This window comes from Cynoglossus semilaevis, chromosome 1, assembly GCF_000523025.1.
Source record: "Cynoglossus semilaevis isolate Cse_v1.0 chromosome 1, Cse_v1.0, whole genome shotgun sequence".
In the NCBI taxonomy this organism is placed as follows: Eukaryota; Metazoa; Chordata; class Actinopteri; order Pleuronectiformes; family Cynoglossidae; genus Cynoglossus; species Cynoglossus semilaevis.
Window position 1 is genome coordinate 2,631,718 of NC_024307.1, and position 19,113 is coordinate 2,650,830.

Consider the following 19,113-nt stretch of genomic DNA (forward strand, 5'->3'; position numbering starts at 1 on the left):
TCGTGTTCGGGGAAGCGGCATGGACCCCAGGACATGGTTCTGCTGCCTCCCCCGGACAAACTGCTGCTCCAACAGCAGCAGCAGCAGCTGCTCCAGCAGCAGCATGAGCTCCAGCATCATTACTGCTCTCTCTCACCACTGGACAATAAGACCGGCTACAGCCTGCAGGACTACGTCTAATAAAAAGGTGCTGTGCGTGCCACAGCTTAAGGAAGATGAGCCCGAGGGGGGAAATCTTGCAGCTTATGCTGCAAGTCGGTTCTGCTCTATAAGGAGGAAAAGATTTAAGGGAGGAGGGCAACAACTTCAGAATTCATCAGTCCCTCTATCTGGCTCTTTTCCTCTCCTTTTTTCTGTTTTGCAAGCACAAGCAGTGGAAGTACTTTCAGAGCAGCATCTTGGAACAAACAGTGAGGAGTGCAGCATAAGGTGCTGCAGAATCGAAGGATGCTGCTCAACAAAGGCAGACCTCCTTCATCAGTAAATCAAAGAAAGAGTTCCCTGGGGGATGGATTAAGCAAATAAGGAAGGCTTCAGAGCTGATTTTTCCACCCCTTTCGCCAAAGGTTTGAAAAAAAAAAAAAAAAAAAAAAAAAAGAAGCAATCATTTAGCTGCTATTTACAATCGTTTGGTAAACTCACATTTGACTAAAATAGGCAACACAACGCCTGTGAGTCGTAGATGGAAGCCCTCTCATCGCAAGCCATTGTAGTTTTCCTCATACTTACAGTATGCTACACTGAAATGACTAAAATAAATGACCATATTTTCCTTAGCTGCTAGAGTGTAGATATTTTGCCTCTGAAGCATGCTGTGTGAAGCCTGTCTGTGTATTAATACAGAGGAATGCCAGGTAGAAGACGGAGTCATAGCCACACAATGCCTGTGCCTGAAAAGCTGTAGAAACATTAGCCTGCTGTAAGTGTTAAAACGAGGACTGTCAGGAGCAATAGATGTGGGCTGCAGGGCTGGAGCTGCGAATGCAGACAAACAGATGCCTGCTTTTCTCTCTGCAGGTAGAAAAATGAGAGAGATGGAGGGAAGATTGATAGAAAGATTCATTCCTGCCCCAGCAGGGACCATCTGATATGCTGCTCCCATATTTTTTTCATCGACACAAACATCTTGCCTTTTAAGAGACTGTCTAGCCTTTTATTGGGCTGCCGTTCTGTGTCCCTGAGCAACATCATACCAGAAGAAAAGAAAAAAAAAAAAAATCAGACTTTTTGGAAATCCAGTCCATGTGTTAGCAATGGTTACAGAATTTTAGTGTTTGTTTTCACCATTTAATTTAATACATGCACAAGCGCTAGTTAACATGAACCAGTTTATTTTCAAATAACATGGATGTTTTCCTTATACAACAAAATTCTATTAACTTATTTTTTTAACATATTCTTCAAGTGTTAACGTAATTTCCATTATTCTCACGGTCGCCATTCTCGACCGTTGTCATGGTTGCAGTCTAACGCTCTAGAAATGCACCAATCCACTGGCCAGTGATGACAACTATCACTTTTTCATCATGGTCAGCTCTGATGCGCCACCTGCTGGTCAGTGCAAGTATATTATGTGCAGCTGATCATTTTGCACAAGTGTTCTGTGTTAGAGAACATAAGAGGAAGATCGCACAAGCCGTTGCTAACATAGCAAAGGTGAGCCAAGAAAGCTCGGAGGTCGTTGTTGGTAATATTTGTATCAGTAAGATTAATAGTAGAGGAGACAAATTCGTTCAGAACGACAAACCTAATCTGACACTAAAAACATCATCAGCCAGCTGAACACACCTATCTCATGAGGAAATTGTGTTTTATTTAGACGTAGCGTAACGGAAGCTCTTTGAAGTCGTGTCATGCTACGTTAGCAGCCAACTGCAGGCAGGTTGACTCTGTTTTTCATTGAAGTATGATAAAAGTATTTCAACAACTGGACATGACACTGCATTATGGCAAGTATTTGAACAACTGGACATGACACTGCATTATGGCGCGTTTGAGTGTTTATTCCACTGGTTTATCCCTCGCCAATTGTTGAAAAAAATCAGCTTGTTGCGCAATATTGATAATGGCAACCGTCCCTTCTATCCTCTAAAGGCTGAGACTATTTAATGTTATATGTGGATCTTTTTTTGGAAAACGTGCGGCGTTCCCTGCAACGTGCACGAAAAACTTTATCGTCAAAGATCTAGCGAACAGTAACAGAATCTAAATGACAGCGTTCCATACCAAAAATACATAGACCAAATAGGCAACGAACATTTTGTGTCCACGAAAGAATCTAAATGACAGCGTTCCATATCAAAAATATATAGACCAAATAGGCAACGAACATTTTGGCTTCCAGTATATGACTGTCTGTACCAACGCAGTTTTTGTACAGAGTATGTCACAATTGAACATCCACAGTACTAAACTGGTTCATGTTTCATTGTCCTTGGAAGAACATTTTTAGCATGAAAAAAGGCATAAAGCATGTTCTAGGTCAGACGGTAGATTACCATTGAACAAACATATGCATATATTTAGATTACAATGTTGGACCTATTTTTTCCCAGACTGACAAAACACGTGACGGCATTTATCTTAAGGCAGCGACTGGTCCGCTCCCGAGTGTCTCCACGCACATGAAAAACTTCATGCCAGCCTTTTGTGTGTGCTTTTTCGCCTTTGTCGTCCTCCTCCACACTGCCATGGAAACAGAATTCAGCCCTCAGACGTCTTATCGTCTGAGGGCATGTGCTTGTCAGTCATTAATTTGAAGTTATTTTCTTTTTGGCAGGGGGTGTTTCTGTCTCACCGCGGCTCCCTAAGCTGTGCAGCTCTAATGCCTGTAGTACTTTACAATACTCCTTTTATAGTCTGTGACATGAAGCAGCACCCCCGTTCCGTGGTCGTCACTACAGTACGGGCTCATTCCGTGCCAAATTGCCTCATGAGGCTGAACAAGTGTTTATGGTGCAGCAGAACAGGGGTAGAAGTGAGATAAAGAGGGAGAAGCTTCTTGGGTCATGGTCGACTGGATAGCTGTGTGGTCGGCAGCTAAAAAAGGTTTGAGTCATTCTCCATATGTGACTTGTTTTCCAAGTGCGTCAGCAGCGCGATAGGCTACCAGTCTGCACCTACAGACACCGTCTCCAACTAAAAATGCGGACACCGGACTACGTCGCCGTTTCTCTGTTTCCTACCTGTCAGTCCAGTCTATGTTTTTTTTAACCGACTCCCCGTCCCGCCTGTGTCACATGTCACATGGATGCGATCGCTGACATGAGACAGCTGATGCATGCTGAAAAGCCCGGCTGCCCAACGCACACACACACACACACACACACACTTGGCATGCATAAACAAAACCCCCTCCTACTCATATGTCAGCAACTCTGTCACTCTTTTTAAAAGGTCACGATCCGCAGTCTGTTTTCTCTGGGATGGATATGAGAAGAACAATGTTTTTTTTTTCCTTTGTGAATTTGAGCCAGACCCTGGCAGTTATGTATAAAATTGCACATTCCCTCCTTCTCTCTCATAAACATGCTGCTTCCTGGGGGAGAGCAGATGGCTAGGCCCAGCTCGCCACCTGCAGGCGGCTTCCTGCACTCCACATGCATCTCTGTGGGTTTCCACTGGCAGTCCACCGGGGTCCGGGGTTCTGCCCCACCCTGTGTTAGCTCGTCTATGTAGAAACTGTAGAACTGGCCTCCTGACAATAACTCACTGCCCAGGCATCATAACGAACGCAATAAACAAAATAAAAGAATGTGCCATGTCATCAACCAATACAGACACAGAAGATGTGTACGATGAATGTGCCAAATCCTCTCACGATGACACGATTCCTGTTTGTTTTCTCAATCTGTTGTTTGTACATGAATTATATATCACAACCGTTTTAATGATTTATGATTTGTTCTGCCTGAATAAGTTGACGCTTGTGTATAGTCTAGTGAAGGATTTTCAAAGGTTATTTTTCATCATTACTCTTCCCTTTTGTCCCACAAAGCACAGCCACACTTCACTTATTTCACATTAATTTTATTAATAAGACATTAGTGTGGTGTTTTATAAATGAGGGAGGGAAAAAAAAGAACTATTTGAGCAGTTCTGCTTCACTGTAGATCCATGAAAGCTGTACACAGGGATCAAGGCTTTTACAATGGGTTGGTTTTTGCTGAGAGAGACTTGAAATTCGTCAGATTTGTTTTAATAAGATTCAGAACCATGCTCATACCATATCTTCTTTATAAGAAGACAACTCAATGCACCTTTGTCTGTGTTATTTTGTTTGACAACACTCCCTCTGTCAGGACAGAAGCAACAGGCTCTCTGGTAAAAAAGGTAAAGAATTCAGCAGGGAAACAGAAGCTAGAGATTATTATTATTATATTTTGTTTTTTTTTTTTGGCTGTGTAGCTTGATCATAGGCAAGCAATATCATTAGCTTATAAATGGCCAGAGTGCAAAGTGACTTGGTCCTAAAAATGTTGTACCGCGAATGCTGTACCAAGACACCGACTTGTGGTTTTGATAACTGCAGCTTATTTTTGTGAATGCTTAGCACTTCTTACTTTGCAGAGCATAATTGTGATGATGAACAGTTCACAAGTTCTGATACAGGTGTCTCAATGTGCTTGTGCAAGTAGTTCTATTTTTTACCAGTAAAACTATTTTGTGAAAGCAACCCTGGCTGGTTTGTGTGTTCTGTGTCGTTGTGTCGTCGTGCACGGTTGATGAGGACGGAACGAGCCTCCACCCTTTTAGCCTCGTGTAGGAGACCGGTGGACAGGACAGGCATCGGTCCAATGAAAAGTCATGTCTCCATAAAACAATATTATTAGCACAAATGAGGTTTAAAAAGTCATTCTTTTAACAGGGCCCAGAGGCATTTGTCATTCCAGTTTTTTTAGATTATGTAGCACTAAGTTATGGGTCAAAATTCTCCCCTCCTCCATCAGTTCTTTAGCAATCTCCTCGAACAGCGACTGATATAATAATCCATCGCTAAACAGGAAAGGAGGAAACAGGAAACAACACAAATAATTCAAAGATCTCTCTCTTTCCTTCTACATCGTAGATCAAAAAACTTCCTAGCCTCACGGGAGAACAGTAAGCAGATCGATATCTCTGTGTATGTAACCTACTTTTTTCCATCAAAGCTTTGACCCTGAGTTGACCTGGAATGGGAACTTAGATAAAAGGAGGTAGGTAATTGTCGATTTAAGTCGTAGATTAACTAGTAGGTAGGAATTTATGCCTTTTGAACTCTATTTTCAGCCACACTCTAAGTCAGTGATTCCCAACCACCGGGCGGTGTACTGTGGAAAACTATCCAATTCCACTGAATTGCTCTTTGGTGTTTCTTTCTTCTATTCCTGAGTATATCAGCATTGTGTTCAACTAAACAAAACAACTGTTTTACTTTGGTATTAAATGCAAAACATAAGGAGTTCCTCTAAAAAACAACTCCTTAAAAATATGCTTTGCACAATAGGGAAACATTTTCTATTGACATATAGTGTAAGACAGGGGTGTCGAACCTACAGCCCAGGAAACATTTTGCATTGACATATAGTTTAAGACAGGGGTGTCGAACCTACAGCCCGTGGGCCAAAACTGGCCAGCTAGGGTGTTCAATCCGGCCCAGTTGATGAATTTTGAAAGTGAAAAAAGTGCACAACCACTTCATGTTGGTGATGTTTTCTCAAATTATATGTCATTAAACATGAATATTTTCTAAGATCCAGCCCACTTGATCAGGCTGTATGTGGCCCATGAACCAAAATTAGTTTGACACCCCTGTTCTAATACGTTTAATGTTCTTTCCTCTACCTACTTTATCACACTCTGTGCTCTTTATTCACATAAGAAAACTAGCATTTCTTCCTGCACACAGCCTAAAAACCAGAGTTCACGGTTGACAACCGTGTTCACCAGTTTGGCTCCATACACTAAAAATAAGACAGATACTTTATCACAGTGCAACTGTTGAGGTATTGTCAGGTCAACACTAAATCAGTTACGCTTCAACAACTGGCATTTTTACACAAAATGCAGCCGCCCAAATCCCACCCGTACGTCACAGTACTTTATGTGCGGCTATTTGTTTTGTAGACCTGATATTGCTGAGAAGGTTCTTACTGGAGATATAACACGGTCGTGAACATTGATGGAGAACGACCTTCCTTTGTTGGAGCGCTGCGCTTCTTGTCTGTGCACATGTGAGACTGGGGGAGCTACGGCAATGACCTTGGCAGCACAGCATACTGCTGAGAAAGGCAGTAAACGCTATGGAGATGACAAAAGAGGCTCCTGTATGAAAACAATACACCCTGACAGTTCAAACAAGGCTGCTAAAATATATCACCCCGGTGCACCAGACTGCACGCGTGGCTGAGATGATTCTAACATAGAAACTTCAAAATGCTACCACAGGCAAATGTTTTAACTGGAGTTGTCCCCAGATTCTGACTTGGATCAAGAAGGTCATCTACTGCAAAAACTCACAAATCAAATCACTGTGCAGAATATTACTGTTGTAAATGTTGTTGATTAAAAAGACGAAAGTGAATTCAATTGCTTTGATTAATTCTTGAAGATTAATTTGTTAGAATTTTTTATTGAATTGTAGAGCAGAGGTGATTGATGGGCAAACATATTTAGGAATGTTTTCCCATCCTGAGTATTTTTTTTTCATCCTTCGTCTGGGTTTGCGACTTATACTGAGGTGCGACATATACATTAAAATATATAATTTAACATTTTTGTTATTTTCTCACTGACATCCACTAGAGGGCACTCTAGGATTGTGTACCAGTATCTGCTACTCCTGTACCACTGAAAATTTACATTTTCATTATTTTCTCACTGACAGACACTAGAGGCCACTATAGCTAACTGGTGCGACTTATACTTGGGAGCGACATTTATGTTTTATTCTTCTTCATTATGCATTTTTTGGCTGGTGCGACTTATACTCAGGAACAATTTATAGTCCGGAAAATCCACAGCTACCCAAAAACCTGTTATCAGTTTATCACCTGAGTTAGAAGAAGTATTAGGTTAGGTCATTTACCTTTTCTGTACCAATACCAGTGAGTATTTTTTTTATCATCATTAAATAGCACCACTGGTAATTTCATTATTCAGATCATCGAATTCAACACCACTCCTCCGGGTATTTGCATATTCCCTCACCGTGCACTCTGACTAAACAGAGCAAAATCTGCTGAACTCTGAGAAGCACGGTTTCATGTTAGGAGGAGCAATACATCTCCGGAGCTGTGTACAAGACAACACTGCCAACCTCGGCATTTTGTTTAGGGCAGAAAGTTGGAGGAGGAGCGGAGTATTTTTAGCTCGTCTCTACCTTGGCTTTGTAATACATCCAGACCAAGCCTTCAGGCATTTACTGTGTCTGCACCAGTCATTGACATAACTTTTCCCCGATACTCCTGATACCACACTTGACCCCGTTTACAAGATGAGCCTAGATGAATTGTGTGCCTGTGGAATATGCCTGAGGTAGTGGGAAAATATTGTAGTACCTTGAAGTAGACCCTCACCCTCACTGCTAAGACAAGAGCTGGACCACGTCAGGTCACATCCATCAGAGCCAAGGCAGGACACTGAATGGAGGGGGGGGTCAACACCAAAACACTGACACTGACAAAAGGATGCATTTAAATGACTAAAACACATCATTAGCAAAGCACAGCAGAGAGTGACATTAAAGAGCAAAATATTCAAAACTCAATGTCAAAAATAGTTCCCTAACATGTAATAAAAACTAGGGATGGCTGATAATATCGGCCCAATATTAGCGTAATAATAAAAAGTATAAAGCACAATTATGTAATATCTGTAAGAATCATTATTGGCTTTTCCTCCGATAACAAAAACCCGATAACGCAATGCCTGGGTTTCGCCAAATGATGTGTGATCTAAAACTAGTTTTGGGGAAAAACTGCTGTAAATGAAAGTGAAAGTCACTAGATGGCAGCATTTCAGCTCATTTGGTATGGTATGCTGAACGCTGATGGCAGCAACTCATACAGTTTGTTTGTCCAAGTAAATAAATATATATTATCAGGCCTATTTTGGTATCGGTATATACCGGAATCAGAAATTAAGTGTTTGGACAATATCGGCATATCGGATATTGTGTAATTTTCTGAAGAAACCATATTTGCTAAACATGACAAACATAGAAGTTTGTACCACAGTAAACAGATTTTGGGATAATGGACAAATCTGTGTCCATAAAGATGAACAGTAGAACTCAGTTTACACTCTCTGATTAAGTCTGTAGCCAGTAATGCACCACCAGCATGATTAGAGGACGACTGTAGTAGAAATCTGTCACAGCTAAATACAGTTCACTGGACCAAAAAAGAAGTGCTTCCTGACATTGTATCTTATTTTGCAGAAACATATTTTAAGGTTCTTTGGTGCAGAGCTAATGTTACAGTAGATGGACCGAGAAACAAACACAAACATTTTCTGTGACCAAACGAAGACAACATTGTAGCAAAGCTTTTGGTAAAAAATGGACAAAGAAATACAATTTAGTTGTCCATCGAAACCAGTACAAAAGCCAGAAACTGAAACAAATGGCTACTTATTGATAATCATGGCGCATCTATATTTGTGATGATACAAGCGTTGAGGATGGTGATATTATCTCCAATGAATGGAAATTTGCAAAATTACAGCGCTGTAACAATTGAATGTGTGTTTCTACTATTTAAAATGTCTAAGCCAGTTGTCCATCGAAACAAGTAGAAAAGCCGTGTTTCTACTATTTAAAATGTCTAAGCATCACAGAGAGAGTGAGCCAATAATGGCCAAAATCAGTTGATCAACTAAAGTTGTTTAATCCAGCCAGTTTGGGCAAAAAATCTTGCTGTAATTGTGCAAAAATTTAGCATCTTTAATTTACCTAAAAAAATGAAAAAGTGTAATTTAAAGACAAGGAGGCAGAGTAGAACAATTGCCTCTGTTACTGTTTTGGGAGTGTGTTGCAGGCAGGCGATTTCAAACAAACAAACAAAAAAAAACATTGATCAATTACAACTGTCTTTTGTTTAGAAAATGTATCAACTTTTATGTAAATGGTGTTTGTCAGACAACTATTAAACCTTTTAGTACACAGATCTAAACGTGTTGTGACAGCAGCCCGTAACAATGGGTGCCCAATGCTGCATTAACAAATTTAATTTTAGCTCTGCTCATCTGGCCTCTGCTCCTGCTCTGTGATTGTGTAACAAGGCGAACATCTGTAGGGTTCTCCTCCTGCGAGGCTCACTTAGTTGGAGGATGATAGCTGATGCAGCCGTTACTCAGCGCGGGCAGATGACCGGCCCAATCAGACGACCATATGTTAGAGGTACGCCTCATTCTCTTTCAGATCGATCTCTGTCATTAATCTGTCCTCAGCTGCTCTGCAGCCTAAATTTGTGGAACAGTGTTTGCGGTTTCTCCGCCCTGCATCTTCACATTTTTAGTTTGTTTTTTTTTTTTGTCGTTATCATCATCTATTTTCTTGTAAAAAAAAACAACAAATACATATTTGCAAAATAATTATCAGAATCTGTGAAAGACATTCACAAAAGACTGAAGGAATACTGAATAGGTCACATGTCAAATCCAAGGGTGGGGGTCCATTCTGGCCCACTAGATCATTTTAGACGGCCTGGCTAAAGTAAACGTCCACAGCAGGGGTCACCAACTGTATTTGTCAGAGGGTCAGATTTCCTCTGGTCATACACGTAGGAGACAGACGATCGAACAAAATGAAATAAAAATTACATTTTTGTCTAAAATTCCATCCATCCATTTTCATCCGCTTATCCGTTACAGGGTCACAGGGGCAGCAGTCGCCACCCACATCACACTACACCGTACCAACACTCCCTAAACCTTCCTGCAGGTGGTGAGTCCACTGGAAGGTACCAACTGCCCTGACCGGGATTCGAACTTGCCCAGGAGGTGAACCCTGGGGTTCCACACCAATGACAGAAACATTGCCTCTGGGCCAAAGCGCCACTTGTCTGAAATTATTATTTGATATTTATTTTAGAATCCTGTTCAAAAACGTTTGAATTCAGTCTTTTGTTTATTTTATAGTATACCTGGTCATAGCAGTGCAGCACTAGACTGTTCAACAAACACTCGTCCTGTATGGACCTCCAGATATTGGCTTCTTGACTGATTGGGTTCGAATCCGCTGCTTTTAATCATGTAACTATAAAACCACCTTTTCCTCAGGTGCTCAGACCATGTGACTATGCCTACCGCTGGTTATTTCAACATCTTGTCTACGTTGCTGGATCCACTTTTAGAACAACCATGTCCATTTATTTAAATTATTCATAAGGTGCTATGGGTTTCAGTCAATTTCCTCACGATCCTTCCTTCGTGTTTTTTTTTTCATCTCATTAGAACATCGTTTCCCAGCCTCCTTTACCTTGCTCATGATGAAGCATCTATTATACACCTCATTCTACAGATGCAGAGAACGGTGAGTGGGAGAACGCCCTTAAAGGGGGGAGGGGAAAAAAAGGCATTTTCAAAGTGAAGAGGTCTGGAGGATGAATCTGATTGTGTTGTGTTGTGTTGTGTTGCTGATGCTTGTGACGGCAGTGTACTCTCTAGAACTCCTTGACCTCTGACCGGAATATAAATTAAAATGGTGTCTAGTAAGAAAAGCCACATCAAAGATGTCTTCTCTGAGCCGAGTGAGAGGAACGGCTGGGATACACTCCGCAACACCAGACAAGAATCTCTCTACTCCATCTATCAATCTGTATGAAAATCAACATCAAAAGACAGAAAAGAGAGGGCGGTGGGACGAGACGGGGGGGTTGGCATGGTCTGCAGAAGGATAAACCTCATACACACTGAACCTGAAGCGTGGGGGGCAACATCATCAAAAAGGCCAATCGGCACTCGCAGACAGCTCCAAGGACGATCTGAGCGACTTAGTGTGACACAGTGGAGGTGCAGGAGAAGGGGCAAGAAGAACAAGGCAGACAGATTAAACATCAAGGATGAGAGTGTATCTGCACGGCCGACGTCAATATTAGCCCCAGCAGCTACTGATGTAAAATGGATTCAACATTTCCCCTCCTTATTATCACATTAGCCTGTAGCCCGCTCGGAACGTATAGCTTCGAGTCAGCTGGCCAATCGAGCTGCGTCTTCTCTTCCTCCAAATTTATCTTATGGGCGGAGTCCATTGATTTCATTACACTTCCATTCCCGCGGCTCTCTCTGATGAAACGTGGGTCTGAATAAAAATATATTAGACGGCTTCAAGTCAAAGTCACTGCTCTTCTGCTACTGCTCTTCTGATGACGGCTAGAGCCTTAACGTTGCTAATGCTGCTGTAACCGCACCAGGGGCCTCGGGTTCAGACGTGACAACGATTTCCCCGGCAACACACAAAAATGTCCAGCTGTGCTTTAATTTCAACAAATTCCCAGTCATTAGCACAATCAGAGATCCCGAAGCTCCAGAGAGAACAAGATAATACCAATAAGCTCATTCATTAGCCGTAGGTTTTAAGGGTATTTACACACATGAATCCCCACAGAGGCCCGTGTTGGAGGGAACTCAACAGGAAGGAAGGAAGGGACCAAATATACAAAGAGTGCGAGTACAAATATACAGGCCCTTTTGGTATTTGGCAGTAACTTTGACCATTATAATTAATTCTGCCCACAGACGAGAGGGCATGGGGGGCGGGGGGCGGGGGGGGTATTCAGCCATTACCATTTTGGGGCATCGGGGGCGGGGGGAGTATTCAGCCATTACCATTTTTACAGGCATCTCCTGCCTCTTTAGTCAAGCTCTATAAACGGTACACTGTATCAGTAAACAACACACAAAAAAAAACCCTTCAAAATTCAAAGTATCAATTTTATGAGCGAACAAATATCGCCATTTCCTACGTGGAAATAACATAATCAACATAAATAGGTCAACGTTGCTTTAGCTAGTAGTCCATACTGTGTGTTCCACGACCTCAATCTCCCGTCCAACCAGCGCTTTGATGTCGTCCCATAAATCAGGCAGGACGTTTTTATTGTTTATGCAATACTGGGTAATTGCTCTGGTGTGCACCAATAAACAATTCAGAGCCACTGGGCTCTTTATGAATTATATTACACTACAGACCAGTTAAAAAAAGGAGACTGAATAATGCCAGGCATGATGGCATTAATATGCACTGGGTGCTCTGAGCTCTTCATCAGACGACTGTGGCAGGAGGCCTGCTCATCAAACAGCCATCATCTCCGCTAATGATATCGGTCCGACCGAGTGTCCATTAAAACAGTTAGTGTGGTGAGATGGCCTCTGTGTGTGTGTGTGTCTGAGGTGCTGATTCTTCATGTGTGCCACTCCAACGTCGCTGTTTCTTCATGTGTGCCACTCCAACGTCGCCATGTTTATGACTATTTCCTGTCGTAAATGTATTCAAGAATTTGTTCTTCAATGGAAAAAAAAACACTTCTTTGTATAATTGTTAAAGTCTTGGGCCAAATGACTAATTGCGTTGTAATAAAATATCCTTTAATTAACACAGGGATAGAAGCAAAAGAAAAACGAAAAGGTCTACAGTGATTCCCAAGAGATGGAAAATGATCCGATTTTACATAATTGGTCTTCAAACTATTATGTATTTTATGGAAATAATTTGACATTTAACAATAAAATACCATTTCACCAGGTGGCAGCAGGAGGTTAAATAAATCTAAAAAGAGAAAGAGAGACTCAGAGGTGTTGAAAAATCCATCATGCCTGCTCATGTGTGTTTCTTCAATTCCTGCGGGTATAACAGAACTGCATTCAACTAAACAAGTCCAGGTTCCACACTGAGTAAATTGTGAGTTTACTGAACTTAGAAGATGATTAAATTTCACTGCATGTACTTTTTGTGACAAGGGCACTGTATGACTTTTTCCAATATAAAATATATGCCTGAGATTTCCACTGGGAGTGACCAGGAGGTACATGATTGGATATGAGTTGGTCTGAGTCACGGTTCAGGTGGAGCAGTACGGCGATAAGGAGGCGAGGATGAGATGGTTTGGGCACGTACTGAGGAGAGACACTGTACGAATACTGTATATTCAAAGCAAAGGCGTTAAAGATTTAACTGCCAGATGAGATGAAAAGGTAAGACTTTCAAGAGGATTTATGGATGTAGTGATGAAGGGATATTAAGATGGTTGGTGTAACAGAAGAGGAGGAGGAGGAGGAAGATGAATTTTTGAAGGGCACAGCCGAAGAAGAAGAAGAAAAAAAAAATCACTTGACTCAATTGTTATTATAATAACAATTACCTGCAGTCCTAATATCCATACAAATGCATTTCTAACAGCGACGCTGAATTCTATTTTTACACAACCAGAAAGGGTAAGGCTTCTTAAAGCGGTAGCATCAACAGTCAATTTCATAGATTCAAATCAGGGCTGTCAAGATTACACGTTAGTGAGGTTAATTCATTTGTAAAATTAATTAGATTAAAACTCACATTTTACCATATGAGCAGAATGACTGATATTACTGATTCCAATAATTCCTGCAAATAAGTACAAGTATATTAGAAAATATTTATATTGAATGAAATATAATTTGACAAAATGTTGACAAAAAAGTGGGCCAGATTAAACCCCCAAGCGGGCCGCTTTAGGCCCGCAGGCCATATGTTTGACAGCCCAGTTCTAGTGTGTGTACAAGGCATGTTCAGGTTATACAGGTAAACATATATTTAATGTTGTAGTAGGTCGATCGCTTTAGTCTGGTCCTTCCCGAGCCAAAAAAGTGTGGACACCCCTGAAGTTGAGCTTCCCTGTCCATAAGAAGTCATTTCTGTGATTGAACATTCCTTTATCGAACGTGCATTTAAAAAAGTTGCACTTTTTTATGGCACTCTGAATTTACTAATACATTCCATTCCATCTCTATATCTCTACAGCTAATGTTTTTTTTTTCTGCAGCGACTTCTGCTCATAGGCTGAGAGATGATGAGAGAGATTGTAATTGAGCCTAAAAAAAGATCTTGGCCTCATTTCAAGGCTCGGTGTGATCATGCCACGTTTGAAATATCCACCAGGCATCATTACAACCACGAACAGGTCCAATGACAGATTGGACTCAACGCTGATTCAACGCTGTCTTAATGAAGCCTTAGACCAGGCAGAATGAGACAGACGGAGGAGGAAAAAAGGACCATGAGCACCGAGACGACGGCCGCTGACACAAACGTGTGACCAGATGATGAACAGTGATGTCCTGCCGTCATCGCCTGTATAAAATAATCAGAATTTAAACGCTGTCTTTCTGTCATGTTCACGATTGACTGCACAAAACTACAAACAAGGCTTTTACCACTGCAGGTCGTCTGCTATCAGGGTATTGGTTGACAGGGGCAACAAGGGCAAAAGTATAAAAAGACACCAAATAGAACCTGCTCTACCACAGACCTTTCCTGGTCAACATGGAGCAAGGAAATACCCCCATCAGGCGCCTACACAGCACCGCTCTAGGTTCAATTTTTGTTTTGTAATTTGACAATTTCAAGATGCAACCAAACAAGACTCACATTTATAACCACTATCTGTTTAGAGAGACAGTGTCGTTGGAGAATTCACCTAATTCTGCCTGTTTTTGAACTGAGGAGGGAAACCAGAAACCAACACAGACACTGGGAGAACATTCTAACTCTATACAGAAACATCATCAGTCAGCACAGGCAAGAACGGCAAGCCCACCCCTGACACCCTTCAACCAAAAAGACAACATATACTGTTCTTCCTACCTCTGGCTTTGGGACGAAGGCTCGTCCAGGGATGGTGAAGCAGTTGTGGACTTGGCAGAGATACTGAGCCATGACGGACAGACGACTCCTCTGTCTGCTGCTTGTGCTTGCCGACAGCCGCTGGAGTGACAGGACAAATTAAATTTAAAAAAATAATATTAACTATATATTCATATTTATATTTAAAAATCACTAAATATATATTTATATATATAGCTGCATATGTAAATATATACTGTACATATATGCATACATCTAAATATATAAATACATGTATGTATACATTTACAAATATATATTAATATATATATATATATATATACATATAAATAAACATATGTGAATATATACATACATGTATAACAATACAGTTTCTTTTATGTATACACATATGCAATAATTTAATTAAATAACTAACTAATTTATTTTTGGATTTTGGGAATTCATTATGCTTATAGGAACAATATATACTCTCACAGCTTATTTTCAGAAATGTTTTTTTTTTTTTTCAAACTCCCTAAAATGTAATAAAATAGAATATATTAATTTCAAACACATGTATTTTACAGCATTGTGTATATTTATTGCCCTGGAAGGTCTAAACATAAAAGTGTCACAGATTGGACACAGGTGTCATGTGACTACGTTCACACACCTCTGCCACTTCCTTCTGGAAGGTGAGCGTGAGTCTCGTGCGTCCAAAGGTGAAAGGACCCGTCCTGTTTGACATGTCCTCCAGCCACTTGATGATGAGAGGGGTGGAGACATTGAACGGGAGATTTCCTATGATGTGGAGGTTCGGAGGATCTGCCGAGACACATTTTCGCACCTTTTCACTCCGTGTAATTCCTTCACACCCCTGTAGTGGCAGATTATAACGTTTCATTTTCTCACCTTCCTCCCAGGGCCTGGAGACATCTTTTGCGAATCCTCGGTCCATCCTGTAGGTGAGTATGTCCCCGTGGACAATCCGCAACTTCCCCGGTGCTGCATCTGACAGCAGCTGAGGAAAACCAACGTGATGTGAGATAAAAATCACGGACATACTGGAAAATACTGGATAACCATCAGCGTACTGGAAATCACATACTGGAAAATACTGGATAACCATCTGCGGGATAATGAATTTGCAGCTGAGAATATATTAGCTGCTTCATTTTAATGACGGTTTTATCAGATTTTCCGCTCCATGACCCCAGTGACCTTCATGCTGTCGTAGCTTCGTCGCCGCTGCCAAGATTACCTTCAGTCCTGGTATGAAGCGTGAATCCTTCTCCACAACAACCAAATCCGCCACCCCAGCATTGAGGATGGAGCGTGTAAGACCCCCAGGACCAGGGCCCACCTCACAGACGTGAGCGTTCTTCAAATTGCCTGCTTGGCGCACTATTTTGTCTGCAAAGATGGAAAAATATTTAATTAAAATTTCTGCGTCCAATCTGTCATTTTCACACTCAATCGGTTCATCTCATCCTTCATAACAAATGACAACAAATCGTCTCCAGGAAGTGTCTTTTCAGTTGCCTAAATTGAGATTAATAGTGTATGATGTTGCGCTGCCTGTCTGCTGGTGGGCTGGCTCTATTAATATAACAATCACCTTGTACAAGGACGAAAGTGCAGATCCTGCCTGCACTGCATCACCGAGAATTGCATTATGGTCTGAGCTCAGCAGCTACAAACAATTGTCTCGGTTCATTCACTTGAGAAGGAGATTTACTCAACCTCCAGTGAAAGGCCTGTCAATTCCAATGCTTTAAAACAAGAAGAAATGGAGCCGTATGTGCAAGTGTGCTGACAAAACACAGTGTGGGGTCGACTCAGAAACAAAAGAATAAGGAGCCACCTGCAGTTGGCGCACTGCAGCGTGTGCGAGAGAGAGAGAGAGAGAGAGAAAAATAATGCAGGAAAGGAAACAGTGAGGCAGAACGCTAACCTGTTAGCTTCAAGTCCAGAAGAAAATTCTGGGACAGTTGTTTCTCAGCTCGCAGGTTGTACAACTTTATGAGCTCGCCGATCGTTGGCAGGGGCGGGAGACGGAAAGATGCCAGTTTCCTGGAGGCGGACATCATTCAGAAAACCTGAAGAGCAGAGAGATGCATATACTGATAATGATGTATAGGCTTTTTTTTTTCCTACGCACAGGCGTGTGATCCATCACTGCACGACATAAAGAGACAAATTCAAATGTAGTCAGCTGATTACATGAACGTGAAAAGACGTCCTAACAGTTTTGATAAAAAGTCTTCAAGTGTTATTTTTACTTATGCAAACATCAATTGTGTGGTCATTTAAAAAACGTCTTTAAAATCACATTTCTGTTTAATATTCATATTGATATACTTAATTTATACTTTTTATACTTAATATACTGAATAATAAATAGTTACACAAAAAAGGTAAAATTAATTATAAATGTGAGAACCTTGCTTTTATCTGTTTCATTCATTATACAGTTGAATGATTTATGTGATGATATATTTATGGCATTTATAAAAACAATAAAAATCTTAGTGCTTTGCATTTTTATTTGGTTTGGTATTTAATACATGGAATATACACAATGTAACACTATCACAATTGAGAGGCTTTAAAATGATCGTGAGATTTAAACCTTCAAACAGGAAGAAATTCATGTTTTTTTGACCTCAAAGAATCAGGATGCAAAATTAAAATTGTCCAAAAACAATGGGATGTCTGTCAGTTCCTTCCAGAACGTTATTAATTCCACTTACATTTCTTCAGGTCATTGTATTGATTTCCACTGTCTGGCCTTAGGATGAGTTACTACTGAGGAGCTAACTGTGTCAACGGGAGCGTCTTACACAGGACCTCTTCTACCATCTAGTGGACTAATGCAGAAAACGATAAACAAATGATTCGAATGAAAAATAAGTACATGCTTTGTTTTTGTTTTTCTAATACCGTCCTTTAAATATAATGCATAGTTCACAGAGTGAAGTGTTTTAAATGCAATGTCATAATATGCGGCTATTTAGTAGCGAATCAACGACCACGAATATTTATTTTATTGTGATTTAGTAGCGAACCAACGACCACGAATATTTATTTTATTGTTTTATTTATAGAAAAAACATTAGTGAAATTAACTGTTTATTACAGCATTCTTTTATTTACAGCACACTAGAGATAACTTAAAAATCAGTCTTTTTAAGATGAATAACACATACATACAACTACTGCTGCCCATTACTGTAATGTCACAGAGTTGTTAGCATCACAGCTAAGGTTAGCTCAAGTCCAGTAGGATAAAGCCACGGGAGTTCAGTTTAAGCGGTACATAGTTTTACTAGAAACGTTACGTGTAGAATTATAAACTAAATATGGGACATGAATTTGAATAAACAACAACTAAACACAACAACGAGCGAAAGGTGAAACATACAGAAGCGTAAACACACGTTTCTCACCGGTGCCGTTTTCTCCTGCACACTTCCTGCTTTGCCTTTCAGTGGACGTCTTGGCGTCCAATCAACGTACGTGAGTGTAAAATACAACCAATAAAATTGAAGAAGGGCGGGGTAAGCGTTGTGTCCTTGAAAAGTTCTGTTACGTTGATGTCGATGTTCAGCCAGGAGGTGTCGACATTTCCCATTGTACCATTAGAAAAATTAAGCATTTTTAAACATAAAACAAACTCGTTGTTTTAATGAAAACTATTTTAAAATTGTGTTTTTTTACTGGAGCCTTAAACCGCATCCTTAAAGACTCGTGGTCATACAGTGGAAGAGAGAGTACACGTCATACATAGTACTACGTAGGTAATACGTGGTAAGAATAGTTACAAATACCATGTTGCCTCTGGAAGAGTTTCTTAACGTAAATATTAGGGCACAGATCTTACTTTTTCTATTTGTTTTTATTGATATTATTGAGATTTCACGAGTATTTTACCATTTTAACAGACGGGGGAGTCAGAGAGTCATTTCCTCACATGAACTCTCCGTGAACCGTCAGATTGAAACAAAAGTAATTAACATTTCTGAGATAATCAGTCATCATCATGGCAGGCCAAAGAAAATTTACAACAAACAGACACAACACATTAAAAACTCAACTCAGGGAATTCTTTTGTTTTCTTAATTTCTCTATTGTATACAAAAGTATTATATTCGACTATATTTGTTTATTTATGCCAGTTCTTCATCTTAGACAGGTCGGAATCAAGAAATATAAAAGTGGAAAACCAAAGCAGTAATTAGACTACCGCGTCAACCTTTAACAAATTCCTATGGTACAGCGCTGCACAAAAGATGTCGTGGTAACGCAGCATT

At 40.6% G+C, this 19,113-nt stretch overlaps 2 protein-coding genes and 1 long non-coding RNA gene across 8 annotated transcripts in view; 1 reads left to right on the plus strand and 2 right to left on the minus strand.

Moving 5' to 3' along the window:
- Nucleotides 1–1,198, plus strand: part of LOC103384102 (claudin-20) — a 6,389-nt gene extending 5,191 nt beyond the window's left edge. The window contains exon 3 of the mRNA XM_017039643.2: nucleotides 5–1,198. Coding sequence (XP_016895132.1) covers nucleotides 5–180 — 176 coding nt within the window. The 3' untranslated portion in view covers nucleotides 181–1,198. The remainder of the gene's footprint in view (nucleotides 1–4) is intronic.
- The window catches only part of tfb1m (transcription factor B1, mitochondrial), a 60,779-nt gene that overhangs the window by 12,940 nt on the left and 28,726 nt on the right, over nucleotides 1–19,113 (minus strand). For 2 of the 6 annotated variants that reach the window (XR_003050393.1, XM_025057805.1), the window contains exons 3-7: nucleotides 16,755–16,899; nucleotides 16,062–16,213; nucleotides 15,713–15,821; nucleotides 15,474–15,625; nucleotides 14,819–14,938 (exon numbers count right to left, since the gene is read on the minus strand). Coding sequence is in view for 5 of the 6 variants with exons in the window: in XM_025057805.1 (XP_024913573.1) it covers nucleotides 14,819–14,938; nucleotides 15,474–15,625; nucleotides 15,713–15,821; nucleotides 16,062–16,213; nucleotides 16,755–16,890 (669 nt within the window). In the remaining variant the exon portion in view is untranslated. Of the gene's footprint in view, nucleotides 1–14,818; nucleotides 14,939–15,473; nucleotides 15,626–15,712; nucleotides 15,822–16,061; nucleotides 16,214–16,754; nucleotides 16,900–17,553; nucleotides 17,671–18,240; nucleotides 19,081–19,113 lie in introns of those variants that run through there. The other 4 variants (XM_008316693.3, XM_008316777.3, XM_008317052.3 and 1 more) reach the window with 4 other exon arrangements.
- LOC112487372 (uncharacterized) lies at nucleotides 4,559–5,670 on the minus strand. The gene is made up of 2 exons (XR_003050420.1): nucleotides 5,588–5,670; nucleotides 4,559–5,531 (listed from the first exon to the last, which is right to left on the minus strand). It is a non-coding gene; the product is annotated as an uncharacterized LOC112487372 (long non-coding RNA).